An 18523-nucleotide genomic window follows, 5' to 3' on the forward strand; every position below is an offset into this window, starting at 1 on the left:
TTCCCTCAATAGGCAGCACACAGAGAGCCAGACATTGTGACTATCACACTGAACAAACCTCTGAATAGTGGGATGGGGGTCAGCATTGTGGCTGCAAAGGTGAGTGCCTCGATTCTGCAAAAAAAGGGAAAAATTTTCTCTTTAAATACCAAAACTATCTGCTAAATGTCTCAACGAATGAATGCCCTCCCTCTTATTTTGTCACAGGGAGCAGGGCAAGAAAACCTTGGGATTTATATCAAATCCATTGTCAAGGGAGGACCAGCCGAGATGGTGAGATCTAACATATTTTGTTCATCATACTACCTTGAGATGTGCAGTGTACAGAATAATTTAATGGAATTATACAAGGACTGATTGAACTGATAGACAAAATCTCTACTTTGTGCAGAATGGCAGTTTAACAGCTGGGGACCAGCTGCTGAGTGTGGATGGTCAAAGTGTGGTCGGCCTCAGCCAAGAAAGGTACATAAAGGTTTAGCCATGTGATCAGTATGACTCTGTGATGTTGTCGTTCTGTTAGTCTGGCGTTCCACCACTTTGGTCCAGACAGAAATATCTCAACAACTATTTAATGGATTGCCATGACATTTTGCAACACACATTCATTTCCCCCAGAGGATGAATCGTAATAACTTTCACGACTTTTCCTCTAGTGGTTCTGTGTGAAGTCTCACCAACATTTGGATGGATTGCCATGTAATTTGTCCCAGACATTCATGCTCTCCTCAGGATGAATTGTAATAACGTTGGTGAGGACTTTTCATCTGGTGCCATCATCAGGTCAAAATTTTAACGTGTGCAATACTTTGATTTATGAGCAAATATATGCAAAAGTAACATGCCCAACGACCTCAGCTGTACCGTGTTTAATGCACATGTTTAGCATGTGTTAGCATGTTAAACTAAGATGGTGAACATGGTAAACATGCTAAATACACCCCCACAGAGCAGCTAGCACAGCTGCTGTAGACTCTTCTTGTTTTTCTAAGTGATAAAAAACACAACTGTGTATTTGGTTGTACAATATTATCTTGATGTCCAAATACTGAACCAATACCAAGTATTTTTTCTGCATGGAACAGTTTTCAAATAGCCAAGTGATAGCGGAGTAATCCTCACTTTCAAAACTCAGTCAACATGAAAGAGTTATGTGTTTTACTCTCAGATCAAGAGATCTAATAAAAAGTATGAAAGGGTATACAGTCTTTAATATATAATAAAACATAATCCTTATATGATTTAGGGCAGCAGCGATCATGATGCAAACCGGCCCCGTTGTGACCTTACAGGTTGCAAAGTTTGGAGCGAGCCACCACGGACTGGGAGCTCTGCTGAGTGAACCGACATCAGAGAGAACAACAGGTGAAAACACCATAAAACGTCAACCATTGTTGTTGTTTTTTTTTCACTTCTGCTCTCCATGATTTAATTAAGGCCCTCTCTTGCTTCCCAAGACGTTACGAGCCACACCAAGCCAAACGGTAAAGCGCTCATGCTGTACAGAGTTGTGGATCCTGGTCCGTCAGAACGGCTCCATGGAGGCAGCAAAAGGTCGAAAGACCAGATAATGCAGAGAAACAGACAACTGTATCGCTCCAACCCCAAGATGAACAGTGGGTGCACTTCTATTATCATCACTTATCATTGCTGGGCTCATAAAGTAAATACCTTGATATGAAATATGCTTAATGCTTGAGGGTGAGTCATAAGAACAACTTTTTATTTTCTCCTTATTTCAGCGTGTTTTTCCCCCGAGGATGGAGATGAACCTGTCGAAGCTGATGTGAGAGCAAACAACACGGCTGCTGTCTCCAGTGTCAACCTTTGTGCTGATGTGAGATTATTCTAGATTTCTCCATTTAATTCATTGTAACATTTGTTAAACATTCAGTCACTATAAAAACAAATGTTGGGTAAATATTCAAACAAGAAATCGTTTTTTTTAACTGAATTTGTGTGACAAAATTACCTTTTTATGTCCGTATTTAGACAGTTCACAGGGAATACTTGACACTTCCAACCCCTAAATCCCAGAACAAGAACGTGTCTGAAACCAGTCGACCACAGCAAACAATGAAAGTGTCTATGAGGCCTTTAGATGGACAGTACTCCAGTAAGAGGACCTTCATGGTAAGTCTTCATTAAAGAGTCTTGATCCAGTGGCCCTTCTTCCCTTGTAGCAGTTTTACAGAATAGACAATTTTCAGTATGCTTTTATTTTAATAACATACAAAATTGTGTTGCAGAACTTTGTTTTCTCTTCTTTCCTGCCACATTAATCATCTGACAACCCCTCAGATTTATCTTCTGACCCTTTGGAGGGGCCTGACCCCTTGGTTTTGAAACACAGGATTAAACTACCTGTACTAACTGTAATGCTAATTACTCTTTATACAGTACTTGTAGTACCGTTTGGTATTGTGTACTTTAACTAAATACTTTTAGGGTTTTAGATAATAGATGTGGGAGATTATTCCACTGCTGACTGTTCATAAAATGACAAAATACACACAATGCAAGACATTAAATGGTACAAAAATCTCTATATTTATCCTTCTAGCGCCAAGCTCTGTCCCAGGAGGACTTGTGTGCGGACAGCGGAGACCCCCTGCTGGACACAAGGCAGAACTTGTGGGAGCAGAAGGAGCAGCGTGCAAAGCAAACCATGAGCCACTATTCATCTTTCCCAATTCGCTCGAGTGTTTCTAGTCACGACATCCTCTCAGATTATTCTTCTCCTGCAAAACAGCAGCAGGGCAGCCGCACAAGTGGCGCCGGGGTCTGGAGAACTCCTTTCTCGCAACATCCAACACCGACACCTTCCAACCAGCCCATACGCATCGACATCCCTGTAACCAGAGCGGTGAACTCACACACAAGTCCTCCACTCACCACCTTCCAGAGTTCATCTTTGCTGGCGGCGAGGATGAGCCAAACCCTTAAAGTACATGGACATAAAAACAGAGCGGATTATATTTACGCATGCGCCATTACTGCAACCAAGAAGCTGCCTCAGCCCTCGCAGCAGCAGAGGTCCACCACTCACAGGGGTCAAGCTGCCAAACCCCAGATGAGCATCACTCCGACAAAACACGTCTCCTTCCAAGAACCCCCCACTCAGCAGAAGCAGAGCGCAGGTCCCGCAAAGCCGAAAGACCCCCAGGAGCGGTCCGACCCGTGGAGGAGGGAGGCCCAGGAGACGCTGGAGAAGCAGCAGAGGCTCCGTGCGGTGGAGCTCCTGGAGCGGGAGGTGCAGGAGCTCCAGGGCAAAGCCAGGCGCACGGTGGAGGAGAGCTACCGGCTCCGAAGGCTCAGCCTGGAGTGGCAGTTTCAGAAGAGGCTGCAGGAGGTTCAGCAGAGAGGGGAGGATGAGGAGGATGAGGAGGAAGATGAGGATTTGGACATGATGGTGACAATACAGCAGCTGGAGAACAGAGCACAGGTGAAGACCCATGCAGGTGTAAGTTAAAGGAAAGATATATTCACTAAATTCTTAAAGATCCTAATGAAATTATGTTACCAAAAGGCATTCTGGGAAATTAAGGAAATCCCTAATTACAGTAGGTTGAGTGGGTTGAAGGAAAGTGAGTACAACAAACATGGTACATGATCACATATAAATTATATATAACAGATAAAAAGTACACATTTCGACCAAACACTGTATACAAACACTAATAATTATGATTGTGGGACATTATGACCACACCTACAACACTCTTTGGGCTATAGATTATTACTACACGATTGGACCACATTGTAGTGTTTTACCAATAAATATAAATGTGTCTACTTTCTCTTGAAACACTAAATGTGTGTACGTCTGCTTAAAATTAAGTGTTAAATGTAAAGTTTCTGCCAAACTAAATGGAAACATATGGCATGTGTGAACTATAGATCAATCTGAATGATGAAGCTGATATTTAAAAAGTCATAATAACCTGTATTTATTCATGTTTCCCATCTTTAGAACAAGAGAAGCTCTGCTGGGAACGTCAACACTGAATTGAAAGAGTTTGAAAAGCCGGCAGAGACAAAGGCAAAGACAGGTAATTGTTTGTCGGTTTCATTTATTCAAAAGAGTCTGTGCTCATCAGACATCTTATTTTATTGTACATTGAAACATTTCCATGTTTTTGGCAGATCAAAGACAGAATGGACGGAGTCAAGACTTTAACATGTCATCAAAAGTGTGAGTTTAAACTGTAAAACATTGAAATTCAATTAAATCTAACAAGCAGCTATTTATGCAGCATTTCTACCTATAGTGACTTAGTGCAAGCTTCTTAATTACGTCTATTTTTAAAATAGTTAAATTATTGCGATTTAATTCTTACAAAAAAAAGTGTTTGAAAGAGATCCATGAGTAAAATAACAGTTTTACTTACTTACTCTATAAATACATTTGAAAATAATACAGGCTACTGTTTGTGTCCCCGGAAGTGATTCCCCTTTAAAACCACACAAGTATTCATGCTAATATCATCTAATATCATCGTTCATTCACAGAAACCAGGAGGAGAAAACCAGGAGGGCGTCGGCTCCCGAAAAGCTCACATTCAAGGAGCGTCAGCGTCTCTTTTCTCTGGCGTCCAGTGCATAAGAGAAGGTTCAAGATTCAACAGATGCCTCAGAGGAGGCGCATGTCTTTATAAACAAGAGTAATCATTTGCTAAGCAAAATGACAGTATACAGTAGTACCATGTGAAAAGACAATGTGATGATGTACCGTAGAAATGTTTGTCACACGTCCCAGAGGCATCCGGTGCGTGATGTCAGTGCTGGGTTCAGTATTGTTTTCCAGGACATTCAGTTCTTTTTAATCACCTCTTTAAACATTAATTAAATGCTTGTATTTTTCTATTCATAGATAATAAATTGTTCATTTAGCAATAAAGATGAGGCACTTCTTCCACTTATTTCATGCTTATTATTTGTAAAAAGTAAACACTGCTACTTCTGCTTCATAGCAGAAGTAGCATTGTGACTTTATTCCTGCTGTAAAAGCTACTTTGTGCGCTGATAAAATTGCACCACAGCTTTCTCTTGTTCGTGAGTTTCGATGGAGCCTTTCCGCAGAATGCGGATCTCATTGATGGCGTCGATCCCGGACATCTTTCTGGTCTTCACCAGGTAGCAGGCCAGCATGGTCCCCGTTCTCCCGTGACCGTGCATGCAGTGAACTCCCACACCCTGAAGAGGAACAATACAGTGTTTATTTAGTTCACTCAGCTGTAACACAGCACACTCATCCTGTGTTACTGCTATGAGACAGGAATTTGCATTTTGTTTCTTTGTCTTTTGTGATGTTAAATTGAATATGTTTGGGTTTTAAACTTTTAATCAGACAAAGCAACCAATTTGAAGGCATCATCTTGGATTTTACGATTTTTTTTTGTATTTTCAGACATTTTATAGAACAAATGATGAATCTTATAATTGATAAAATAATCGGCAGACTAATGGATAGTAAAAATTATCATTAATTGCAACTGTCTTTGCAAGAACTGCTGAAAAATAAACAGGAATACTGACCCTGTCTAACAACTGGAAGAAGAAAATCAGACACTCCAAACAAGATTTCAGTACTTGTGGCTTGTGAGAGTCCTGAAAGTATTTTATGATCATTACCATCCATAAAGCACACTCTATCCAGTATCTATAGCTTACCTCTCCCTTGGAGTTGGCCTCTTCCACGATAGAGAGGAATCTATCAATCTGACTCGGTGAAGGAGGAGTGAAGTCCACTATCTTGATGTGGTGCAGCTGTAACTCTGGGCACGAGTCATAGCAAGGTGGTTTTCTCTCGCAGAGGCACACCAGGTGTTTGACGCCGTTGTCCAGCAGGTACTGGTATTCTGATGTCATCCTGGGTAGCGCCAGTCCGGCCAGTTTGCCTGGATCGACCCAGGAGAAATTGTGTGGCGGCGTGGAAGCCATGCTAGTCAAGCTGAGAAGAGGAGAGAAGGACACCAGTGAAGTCAAGCCAGTGCCTTTGCATAAACTACTTTATTTCTTGATATGCTTTACATCAAATAAAACAGTGAAAACCTGCCATGAAAATGTCTTCTTCTTTGGTAAAAGAAAATAAAACACACATGGATATAGGGCTTTAGCTAATGATTATTTTCATTGTTGATCTGTTGTTCCAATATCTTGTTTTGTCCACAATTCAACGATGTTTTCTATCATAGAGGAGTAAGACATCAGAAAAGATTTGCATTGAAGACAGAATCAGAGAACAGATATAAAAACATTATTTTTAAGAGTTACTGAGTAATAAGTACAGATAAATAGCATACATACTAAGAGGTATATAGTACTAAAATAAGATAGAAGTAAAAAATAGAAACTGTACAAGAGCACCATAACAAAAACTTTTACAAGGTAAATTGGCAGATGTGTGTATTATATAAATATTATATTTAATGTATATTATATATATATCATTTTAGTACATATTACCTATCCAACAGGTTGAATAAATTGGTTTCAAATGTCATAAGAAAGTGCAGAAAGTACATTGACTATAAAGGCTATTTGTCTTGCCAACAACAGCACACTGGTTAGACCAGAGGACCATGAGATTAACATTAATAATAACATTACATATTTCAACATAATAGGGCGTGCCTGATGTGACCTGATGTGCAGGCCTCACCAGACTCCACCTAGTTGTACTGAAGGATTAGAAGAATAATGCTAGAGTTGAGTCTCTAGTTTTAGCTAGCTAGCTACGTTAGCTGAAGTGATTCACCGTCTATCTTAGCACACATTAATGTCCCGTCTCTCCCACAAATTACTCGCAAAATTAAAGCTGCAAGCAGCGATGAACGGGCCCTCACCTCCTCCCGCACGTCGGGGGTGCTGGTGGGACTCCAACGTATGCAGCCGAGATCGTCTGCGACAGTCGGACAACGCGCTTAGGAGTCCCATGCTTTTTTTCTACTTGGACCACGTGACGCAGGAAATGATGCAATGCAAATAGTCCACAGCATCCTGTATCCGCTGTGTGGTGCTACAGAACATGCACAAACATGTTTTATGTTGCTCTATAACAACTGTAAACGACATTGTGTAAAAGTCATGTAAATCGGATGCCAGTTGTCAAAAAACGCAGAATTACTTTGGCCAGCAGGTGGCGCTGTGAGTATTAGTGAAAATGAGCTTGTAGACATCCTCAGGCCATGAGTGTTATCAAGCATGGGAAGTTTAGGAGCGTTTGGAACAAGTCCGGCTGAGTTACATCAGCTTCTTTGGTGGGGAGTCACGTAAAGTAGCCGCCCGCTACGGCTAAGCCATTCTGTCAAACGTAAAGCTTTTGATAACTTTTAATCACAAAGGTCTTGAGACTGCACCGACCAAATTTGAAGTGGATCCGACAAAGTGCCTAGGAGGAGTTCGTTAAAGTATAGCGACTAGAAATGAGCCTAAATCCATTGAAAAATGACACAAAAATCAAAATGGCCGACTTAGAGCATGGTCCCAATAGACTTATTTGTAAGTCTCTCTGAGATACATAATCCTACCAAGTTTCATACAGGTACCTCAAACGTAGCGCTGGGGCTGCTCTTTTGAAATATTGTAGGGGGCGCTATGGAGGCAATTTAAAATGGCCAAGCCAAACACCCATATAAAATATGTCCTCCCATTACCTATAACACATGTATAAAGTTCCATGAGTTTTTGAGCATCGCAAGCCACTGATCCATCAGCCTACTTTTTCATGGCGAATGATGCGTTGCCGCGGCAACAGCGTTCAACGAAAACTCCCAATATTCATGTTGGTGCATCATCAACGTGTTAAGACTATCTTTACAAAATTTCAGACAGATCTGGTGAACTGGCTAGGAGGAGTAAATAAAAGTATAAAATATGACATTTCCTTTTGCCAGTAGGTGGCACTATGAGTTATTGAACATTTTTCAATTGAAATGTGCTAAGAGTTGAAGTAGCATCATGCATAAGAAATTTCTTGCAGATTGAATAATGTACCTTGGAGTTATAACAACATCTTTCTTCCCGGCCAATGAGGCAAAATGGCCGCCCCGCCACGTCAAGGTTCTTTGATGAAAACTCTAGCTTTTGATAACTTTTCATCACAAAGGTCTTAAGAGCATCCCGACCAAATTTGAAGTCGATCGCTTGAATTCTCTAGGAGGAGTTCGTTCAAATACAAAGGCTGAAAACGCGAAAAATCACCAAAAAACTGAAATTGAGTGAATTACTGTAGCGCCCGCTATGGGTTGAATGGAATGAAAATTGCAGGGTATGTTCCACCATGCAATATGCACAAATACTGCAAATTTGGTGATTTTAGGATACACGGTTGAGAAGTTATGTGTATTGATAAACAAGCCACGCCCAAAGAAGTTCATTGGTCCGTATCTTCTAAACGCTTTAAGATATCAACAAGCTTTTGATAACTTCATGTGATGTTGATCCAATAATGATCCACAGAAAATTTGGTAGCAATAGGACCAAGTGTGTGGGAGGAGTTCTCAAAAATGTGTTTTTCACAAAATTGAAGATGGTGGAAAAATTTTCCAGGCGGAGATTAGGGGTCTGAGAGGCTTTTTTGTAGAGCTAGTGGATCTGGACATGTGTGTCGAATTTTGAGTAAATCGGACATACTGGCCGAGGGGCGTCGCCGGTCCAACTTTGAGGGGGCGCTAGAGAGACATTTCTTTTCACACATATATGAAACCTATATCATACCTCTATTTTCACCAGGCCTGACAAGTCTGCAAAATTTGGTGAGTTTTCATGCATGGCAAGTATCCCAAATATGCGCCCAAAGTACAAAAATAAAAATCAGAATAATAATAATAATAATAATAATTAAAGCTGCAAGCAGCATTGATCGGGCCCTCGCAACTTCACGCACGTCGAGGGTACTGGCAGGACTCTGGCGGCCATGCATTTCTGTGACCATCATACATTGCGTGCACGAGTTAAACAGTATTTCCTGGTACTGGCAGGACTCTGGTTGACGCGGCCATGCATTTCTGTGACAATCATAAACTGCGTGCACGAGTTAAACTATATTTCCTGCCTCAACCAGCAGCGTAGCAAGATCATGTTGCTAGGTCTTAAGCCTCAAATGTTTTGAGTGTACCTCCGATACAATCATAAATGTAAGCCTGTTAAGATCATTAAGAAAATGAATATGTGTGAATGTGTTTCAGTGTTTATAAAATAACAGACCGTCAGTTTACTGGGATGGGGTTCAACTCCCTGCAGTGTCCTGCTGACATTCTTACATGACAGTTAACAGAACAGTATTGTCATTTGCTTTTACTTTAACACTTTAATTTAACACTGTTTTCATTTTAAGCTCTTCTATAACTTTAGATTGTAGTGTGAAGCATTCATTGTAACATTTAACGTGATTTTCATGTAGAAGCTCTGGACAGATCATTTATACTAATGCCCACTGACATGGTTTGAGAACCACTGTTGTCTAACTTTTGCTCTCCATGCATCTTAGTTTGCACATATTTAGATCAGAGAAGTCTTTTTCTCATGGTGTGCCCACGAACCCTTTAAATAAAATCAGTGTATGGGCTGCTGTAATTAAAGAATCCTGCTTACTTCTGTGGTTGCCAGTAGGTGGTGCTATGACTATGAGTTAATATTGGCATGCAAAAGTCCTAAAATCATGACGGTAATCAAGTATGTCAAGTTTGGGACAGTTTTGTCAAAGTACAGTTGAGTTACAACAGCTTGGTGGATGATGGCGAACCATGTAAAATGGCCGCTACACCAAGTCCATGTTGTTTGATGAAACCTCAAGCTTTTAGTAACTTTTAATCGCTACGGTCTTTAGATTGTTCTGACCAAATTCTAAGTTTATCGGATTAATTCCCTAGGAGGAGTTCGGAGTACAGCACATGGAAATGGAAAAAAACAGGAGAAATTCATACAAAATTCAAAATGGCTGACTTCCGGTTGGGTTTAGAGCATAAACCTCTAAGACTTTTTGTTAAGTCTACATGTGATACATCTGCTTACCAAATTTGATACATCTAGGTGAAACGTACTGCGAGGGCTGCATCGTCAAAAAATTGTAGGGGGTGCTATCGAGCCAACTTGCCGCTCTGAAGCATTAAAATCACATCAGATAACTACATTCAGGATTTTAAATGTGTTTGACAAGTTTGGTTACGTTTTGAGCATTTTTAGCCCCTCAAAAACACTTTTGTTTTTCGTGGCGAAGAATGCGTCACGAAACAACAACCTTTGAGTAACTTTTCATCACAAAGATCTTTAGATTGTACTGACCAAATTTGAAGTTGATTTGATTAATTCCCTAGGAGGAGTTCGTTAAAGTAGAGCGCCTGGAAATTGCAAAAACGACATTAGAAATTCAGACTAAATTAAAAATGGCTGACTTCCGGTTGGGTTTAGGGCATGGCCCCAAGAGACTTTTATTTAAGTCCACATGTGATACATGTGCCTACCAAATTTTGTTAATCTATGTGAAACGCACTGCGAGGGCTGCTTCGTCGAAATTTTGTAGGGGGCGCTATTGAGCCGATTTAACACTCTGATTGAATAAAATCATATTATAGAACTACATTTTGGCCTTGTGATCTGTGTGTCAAGTTTGCTTGTGTTTCAAGCTTTTTTAACCTCTCCAAATGACCATTGTTTTTCACGGCGAAGACTGCGTTACCACGGCAACGGCGTTCGACGAAACATCAAAAGCTTAGAGAACTGGCATTATGAACTTCTTACATTTGTGTGGAACAAATTTGATGTTGATCTGATTTTCCAACTAAGAGAAACAAGCCAAAGTATAAAGACTTTAACTTACTGTTGCCAGTAGGTGGCGCTATGACTATGATTCAAAATTGGCTTGCAGATGTCTTCAGGCCTGGAGTTTAATCAAACATGTGAAATCTGGTAAAGATCTGATGATGCGGAGTCGAGTTACATCAGTTTATTCGTTCATGGCGAAGGATCGAAATTCGCAGAGCCGCCACGTCGCCACGCTTCGACAACTTCCTACAATTTTCACAATGAAGCATTATCAAGGTCTTAAGGCTTTTGTGACAAAATTTGAGAGGGATCCGATTAATCTGTGAGCAGTAGGGTGTCAAAGTACACAACCTATGACTTCCTGTTGCCACTAGGTGGCGCTATTACTATGATTCTAAATTGTCATATACATGTGTTTAGGGTCAGGATGTTATGACATATGAGAAATTTGGAGCAGATTAGGCAATGTACAGCCGAGTTACAACAACTTCCTGTTTCATGGCGAATGGTGTTTTTTTGCCGCCATGCCACGGACACATAGTTCGATAACTTTTTGATCTTTGAGTATCGTTTCACTGCCAAGGTCTCAAGAGCATACTGACCAAATATGAAGGCAATCGGGTTTAATCTCTAGGAGGAGTTTGTTAAAGTACGGCGCCTTGAAACGGTCCAAAAACGTCATAAAATTCAAAATGGCCGACTTCCTGTTTGGTTTAGGATATACCTCCTTTTGACTTTTTTGTACGTCCCATCACGTTCCACATACCTACCAAATTTCATACAGCTAGGTGAAACCCAAAGTTGGGGTTACTCTGTAGGGGGCGCTATCGAGCCAAAATGTCATGCCGCAGCTGGACACCCCAATAATACTGGAATTTTCACCACGATTGAATTTTGTGCCAAATTTCAAAAGATTCCCAGTATCCCAAGCACCTCCTTTTTGCGATGAAACTGGTACGATAATAATAATAATAATAATAATAAAAAACATTAGAATAACAATAGGTCCTCCGCTCCAACTACGTCGGTGCTCGGGCCCTAATTAAAGCTGCAAGCAGCATTGATCGGGCCCTCGCAACTTCATGCACGTCGAGGGTACCGGCAGGACTCTGGTTGGGGCGGCCATGCATTTCTGTGACCGTCATACACTGCGTGCACGAGTTAGATGATTTTTCCTGTGTCGACCAGCAGCGTAGCCAGGTCTTAAGTCTCAAATGTTTTAAGTGTACCTCCAATACAATCATAGCTGTAAGCCTGTTAAGATCATTAAGAAAATGAATGTGCCTGAATGCGCTTCAATGTTTGAAACATAACAAACTGTCAGTTTACTGGGATGGGGTTCAACTCCCTGCAGTGTCCTTTTGATTGTATTTGGACTTACATGAAAGTTAACAGAACAGCAGTGTCATTTGCTTTTACTTGAACACTTCAATTTAACACTGTTTTCATATTAAGCTCTTCTGTAACTTTAAATTGTAGTGTGAAGCATTCATTATAACATTTAACCCGAGTCTCATGTAGAAGCTCTGGACAGATCATTTATACTAATGCCCACTGACATGGTTTGAGAACCACTGTTGTCTAACTTTTGCTCTCCAAGCATCTTAGTTTGCACATATTTAGACCAGAGAAGTCTTTTTCTCATGGTGTGACCATGAAGCCTTTTATTAAGTTCAGTGTTTGGGCCGCTGTAATTATGGAATCCTGCTTACGTCCATGGTTGCCAGTAGGTGGCGCTATGACTATGAGTCAATATTAGCATGCAGATGTCCTAAAATCATGACAGTAATCAAGCATGTCAACTTTGGGACAGTTTTGACAAAGTACAGTTGAGTTACAACAGCTTGATGGATGATGGCGAACCATGTAAAATGGGCGCTACACCAAGTCCATGTTCGAAGAATTCTAAAGCTTTTAGTAACTTTTAATCACAAAGGTCTTTAGATTGTTCTGACTAAATTCTAAGCTGATCTGATTAATTACCTAGGAGGAGTTCGTAGTACAGCACCTGGAAATGGGAAAAATACACGAGAAATTCATACAAAATTAAAAATGGCTGACTTCCAGTTGGGTTTAGAGCATGGACCCCTTCAACTTTTTTTTAAGTCTACATGTGATACATCTGCTTACCAAATGTTATACATCTAGGTGAAACGTACTGCGAGGGCTGCATCGTCAAAATATTGTAGGGGGCGCTATCGAGCCGAGTTGCCACTCGGAAGCATTAAAATCACATCAGATAACTACATTCAGGATTTTAAATGTGTGTGACAAGTTTGATTTTGTTTTGAGTATTGTTAGCCCCTCAAAAAGACCTTTGTTTTTCATGGCGAAGAATGCGTCGCCACGGCAACGGCATTTCACGAAACAACAAGCTTTGAGTAACTTTTAAACACAAGATTTAGATTGTTCTGACCAAATTCTAAGTTGATCTGATTAATTCCTTAGGAGGAGTTCGTTAAAGTAGAGCACCTGGAAATTGAAAAAACGACACTAGAAATTCAGACTAAATTCAAAATGGCTGACTTCCGGTTGGGTTTAGGGCATGGCCCCAAGAGACTTTTATTTAAGTCCACATGTGATACATGTGCCTACCAAATTTTGTTAATCTATGTGAAACGTACTGCGAGGGCTGCTTCGTCGAAATTTTGTAGGGGGCGCTATTGAGCCGATTTAACACTCTGATTGAATAAAATCATATTATAGAACTACATTTTGGCCTTGTGATCTGTGTGTCAAGTTTGCTTGTGTTTCGAGCTTTTTTAACCTCTCCAAATGACTATCGTTTTTCACGGCGAAGACTGCGTTACCACGGCAACGCCGTTCGACGAAACATTAAAAGCTTAGAGAACTGGCATTATGAACTTCTTACATTTGTGTGGAACAAATTTGATGTTGATCTGATTTTCCAACTAAGAGAAACAAGCCAAAGTATAAAGACTTTAACTTACTGTTGCCAGTAGGTGGCGCTATGACTATGATTCAAAATTGGCTTGCAGATGTCTTCAGGCCTGGAGTTTAATCAAACATGTGAAATCTGGTAAAGATCTGATGATGCGGAGTCGAGTTACATCAGTTTATTCGTTCATGGCGAAGGATCGAAATTCGCAGAGCCGCCACGTCGCCACGCTTCGACAACTTCCTACAATTTTCACATTGAAGCATTATCAAGGTCTTAAGGCTTTTGTGACAAAATTTGAGAGGGATCCGATTAATCTGTGAGCAGTAGGGTGTCAAAGTACACAACCTGTGACTTCCTGTTGCCACTAGGTGGCGCTATTACTATGATTCTAAATTGTCATATACATGTGTTCAGGGTCAGGATGTTATGACATATGAGAAATTTGGAGCAGATTAGGCAATGTACAGCCGAGTTACAACAACTTCCTGTTTCATGGCGAATGGTGTTTTTTTGCCGCCATGCCACGGACACATAGTTCGATAACTTTTTGATCTTTGAGTATCGTTTCACTGCCAAGGTCTCAAGAGCATACTGACCAAATATGAAGGCAATCGGGTTTAATCTCTAGGAGGAGTTTGTTAAAGTACGGCGCCTTGAAACGGTCCAAAAACGTCATAAAATTCAAAATGGCCGACTTCCTGTTTGGTTTAGGATATACCTCCTTTTGACTTTTTTGTACGTCCCATCACGTTCCACATACCTACCAAATTTCATACAGCTAGGTGAAACCCAAAGTTGGGGTTACTCTGTAGGGGGCGCTATCGAGCCAAAATGTCATGCCGCAGCTGGACACCCCAATAATACTGGAATTTTCACCACGATTGAATTTTGTGCCAAATTTCAAAAGATTCCCAGTATCCCAAGCACCTCCTTTTTGCGATGAAACTGGTACGATAATAATAATAATTAAAGCTGCAAGCAGCATTGATCGGGCCCTCGCAACTTCACGGACGTCGAGGGTACTAGCAGGACTCTGGTTGATGCGGCCATGCATTTCTGTGACCGTCATACACTGTGTGCACGAGTTAGATGATTTTTCCTGCGTCGACAAGCAGCGTAGCAAGATCATGTTGCCAGGTCTTAAGCCTCAAATGTTTTTAAGTGTACCCCAAATACAATCATAGATGTAAGCCTGTTAAGATCATTAAGAAAATTAATGTGCGTGAATGCGCTTCAATGTTTGAAACATAACAAACTGTCAGTTTACTGGGATGGGGTTCAACTCCCTGCAGTGTCCTGCTGATTGTATTTGGACTTACATGAAAGTTAACAGAACAGCAGTGTCATTTGCTTTTACTTGAACACTTCAATTTAACACTGTTTTCATTTTAAGCTCTTCTGTAACTTTAGATTGTAGTGTGTAGCATTCATTGCAACATTTATTCTGATTCTCGAGTAGAAGCTCTGGACTGATCATTTATACTAATGCCCACTGACATGGTTTGAGAACCACTGTTGTCTAACTTTTGCTCTCCAAGCATCTTAGTTTGCACATATTTAGATCAGAGAAGTCTTTTTCTCATGGTGTGTCCACAAACCCTTTTATTAAGTTCAGTGTTCGGGCCGCTGTAATTATAGAATCCTGCTTACGTCCGTGGTTGCCAGTAGGTGGCGCTATGACTATGAGTTAATATTGGCATGCAGATGTCCTAAAATCATGACAGTAATCAAGCATGTCAACTTTGGGACAGTTTTGACAAAGAACAGTTGAGTTACAACAGCTTGATGGATGATGGCGAACCATGTAAAATGGTCGCTACACCAAGTCCATGTTTGATGAATTCTAAACTTTTAATCACAAAGTTCTTTAGATTGTTCTGACCAAATTCTAAGCTGATCTGATTAATTACCTAGGACTAGTTCGTAGTACAGCACCTGGAAATGGGAAAAATACACGAGAAATTCCTACAAAATTAGAAATGGCTGACTTCCGGTTGGGTTTAGAGCATGGACCCCCAACGACTTTTTTTTAAATCCACATGTGATACATCTGCTTACCAAATGTTATACATCTAGGTGAAACGTACTGCGAGGGCTGCATCGTCGAAATATTGTAGGGGGCGCTATTGAGCCGAGTTGCCACTCTGAAGCATTTAAATCACATCAGATAACTACATTCAGGATTTTAAATGTGTGTGACAAGTTTGATTTTGTTTTGAGTATTTTTAGCCCCTCAAAAACACCTTTGTTTTTCATGGCGAGGAATGCGTCGTCACGGCAAAGGCATTTCACGAAACAACAAGCTTTGAGTAACTTTTAAACACAAAGGTCTTTAGATTGTTCTGACCAAATTCTAAGTTGATCTGATTAATTCCCTAGGAGGAGTTCGTAGTGCAGCACCTGGAAAAGGAAATAAAACCACAAGAAATTCATACAAAATTCAAATTGTCTGACTTCCGGTTGGGTTTAGAGCATGGACCCATAAGACTTTTTTTTAAGTCTACATGTGATACACCTGCTTACTTAATTTCATACATCTAGGTGAAACGTACTGCGAGGGCTGCATCGTCGAAATATTGTAGGGGGCGCTATCGAGCCGAGTTGCCACTCTGAAGCATTAAAATCACATCAGATAACTACATTCAGGATTTTAAATGTGTGTGACAAGTTTGATTTTGTTTTGAGTATTTTTAGCCCCTCAAAAACACCTTTGTTTTTCATGGCGAGGAATGCATCGCCACGGCAACGGCATTTCACGAAACAACAAGCTTTGAGTAACTTTTAATCACAAAGGTCTTTAGATTGTTCTGACCAAATTCTAAGTTGATCTGATTAGTTCCCTGGGAGGAGTTCGTTAAAGTAGAGCACCTGGAAATTGCAAAAACGACACTAGAAATTCAGACTAAATTCAAAATGGCTGACTTCCGGTTGGGTTTAGGGCATGGCCCCAGGAGACTTTTATTTAAGTCCACATGTGATACATGTGCCTACCAAATTTTGTTAATCTATGTGAAACTCTATGTGCCCTACTGCGAGGGCTGCTTCGTCGAAATTTTGTAGGGGGCGCTATTGAGCCGATTTAACACTCTGATTGAATAAAATCATATTATAGAACTACATTTTGGCCTTGTGATCTGTGTGTCAAGTTTGCTTGTGTTTCGAGCTTTTTTAACCTCTCCAAATGACCATCGTTTTTCACGGCAAAGACTGCGTTACCACGGCAACGGCGTTCGACGAAACATCAAAAGCTTAGAGAACTGGCATTATGAACTTCTTACATTTGTGTGGAACAAATTTGATGTTGATCTGATTTTCCAACTTAGAGAAAAAAGCCAAAGTATAAAGACTTTAACTTACTGTTGCCAGTAGGTGGCGCTATGACTATGATTCAAAATTGGCTTGCAGATGTCTTCAGGCCTGGAGTTTAATCAAACATGTGAAATCTGGTAAAGATCTGATGATGCGGAGTCGAGTTACATCAGTTTATTCGTTCATGGCGAAGGATCGAAATTCGCAGAGCCGCCACGTCGCCATGCTTTGACAACTTCCTACAATTTTCACAATGAAGCATTATCAAGGTCTTAAGGCTTTTGTGACAAAATTTGAGAGGGATCCGATTAATCTGTGAGCAGTCGGTGCTCGGGCCCTAATATTAATAATAATAAAAAACATTAGAATAACAATAGGTCCTCCGCTCCGACTACGTCGGTGCTCGGGCCCTAATAAAAAACATTAGAATAACAATAGGTCCTCCGCTTGAACACTTTAATTTGACACTGTTTTCATTTTAAGCTCTTCTGTAACTTTAGATTGTAGTGTGAAGCATTCATTGTAACATTTAACCTGATTCTCATGTAGAAGCTCTAGACAGATCATTTATACTAATGCCCACTGACATGGTTTGAAAAACACTGTTGATTAACTTTTGTTCTCCAAGCATCTTAGTTTGCACATATTTAGATCAGAGAAGTCTTTTTCTCATGGTGTGCCCACAAACCCTGTTTGGGCCGCTGTTATTATAGAATTCTGTTTACGTCCGTGGTTGCCAGTAGGTGGCGCGATGACTATGAGTTAATATTGGCATGCAGAAGTCCTAAAATCACAACAGCAATCAAGCATGTCAAGTTTGGGGCAGTTTTGACAAAGTAAGGTTGAGTTACAAAAGCTTGATGGATGATGGCGAATCATGTAAAATTGCCGCGACACCAAGTCCATGTTATCCGATGAAACATCAAGCTTTTAGTAACTTTGGTAACACTTTATTTTAAGGTACACCTATTCACCATTAATTAGTTGCTTATTAACATGCAAATTAGTAACATATTGGAAATTTCAAACACTGACAACTGTATCAGTGTATGTAAATATGTCATACAATATGATATCAAATGTATAAGCAGGTCATACTGTATAATACAGGTACTTTATTGTTGAAAAACATTGCACAATATAAAGTACAAAAATACAAAAAATTGAAATCTAAAAAATATAAAACCCGCACAGCTCAACATGACTTGTCAAAGGTTAGAACCAATGTACTGAACTGTACAAACGTTGCACTTCCACAGCCTAAACTTGCTCTATAATTACTGCATCAGGTGATTTATTCCCCTGTGCACAAATATTTCACTTTTCTAATACAATATAACAGAATTTTAACTGAACAAAGAAGCTCACTTGAATTTTAATACTTTAACAAGGGAAGGAGTTGGCATTTGGCCTTCATGTCCATGATAATAGCCTTTTCTCAGTGGTAACAGTACATTTAGTGTGTCAAAACTTTTGAGTGGTAGTATAAATATCAACTTGATATCTTTATCTACATTTCAGACAGGTTTCATACTGGATATTTTT

The 18523-nt window shown here is 40.2% G+C and overlaps 2 protein-coding genes across 5 annotated transcripts in view; one reads left to right on the plus strand and one right to left on the minus strand.

The window, feature by feature from the left end:
* Positions 1-4690, plus strand: part of LOC137880305 (afadin) — a 10685-nt gene extending 5995 nt beyond the window's left edge. The window contains exons 13-23 of the mRNA XM_068721613.1: positions 13-99; positions 208-273; positions 392-465; positions 1247-1365; positions 1458-1616; positions 1743-1837; positions 1993-2133; positions 2564-3463; positions 3974-4052; positions 4147-4195; positions 4513-4690. Coding sequence (XP_068577714.1) covers positions 13-99; positions 208-273; positions 392-465; positions 1247-1365; positions 1458-1616; positions 1743-1837; positions 1993-2133; positions 2564-3463; positions 3974-4052; positions 4147-4195; positions 4513-4606 — 1863 coding nt within the window. The 3' untranslated portion in view covers positions 4607-4690. The remainder of the gene's footprint in view (positions 1-12; positions 100-207; positions 274-391; positions 466-1246; positions 1366-1457; positions 1617-1742; positions 1838-1992; positions 2134-2563; positions 3464-3973; positions 4053-4146; positions 4196-4512) is intronic.
* dusp23b (dual specificity phosphatase 23b) overlaps positions 4069-18523 on the minus strand; it is a 26006-nt gene continuing 11551 nt past the window's right edge. For 2 of the 4 annotated variants that reach the window (XM_068721619.1, XM_068721618.1), the window contains exons 2-3: positions 5674-5953; positions 4069-5196 (exon numbers count right to left, since the gene is read on the minus strand). In XM_068721619.1, coding sequence (XP_068577720.1) covers positions 5011-5196; positions 5674-5943 — 456 coding nt within the window. In that variant the 5' untranslated portion in view covers positions 5944-5953 and the 3' untranslated portion in view covers positions 4069-5010. Of the gene's footprint in view, positions 5197-5673; positions 5954-6058; positions 6258-6848; positions 6929-18523 lie in introns of those variants that run through there. The other 2 variants (XM_068721616.1, XM_068721620.1) reach the window with 2 other exon arrangements.

The sequence above is a fragment of the Cebidichthys violaceus genome, unplaced genomic scaffold (assembly GCF_023349555.1).
Source record: "Cebidichthys violaceus isolate CVI_PGR_0920_01 unplaced genomic scaffold, fCebVio1.0.p SCAF_28, whole genome shotgun sequence".
Lineage (NCBI taxonomy): Eukaryota > Metazoa > Chordata > Actinopteri > Perciformes > Stichaeidae > Cebidichthys > Cebidichthys violaceus.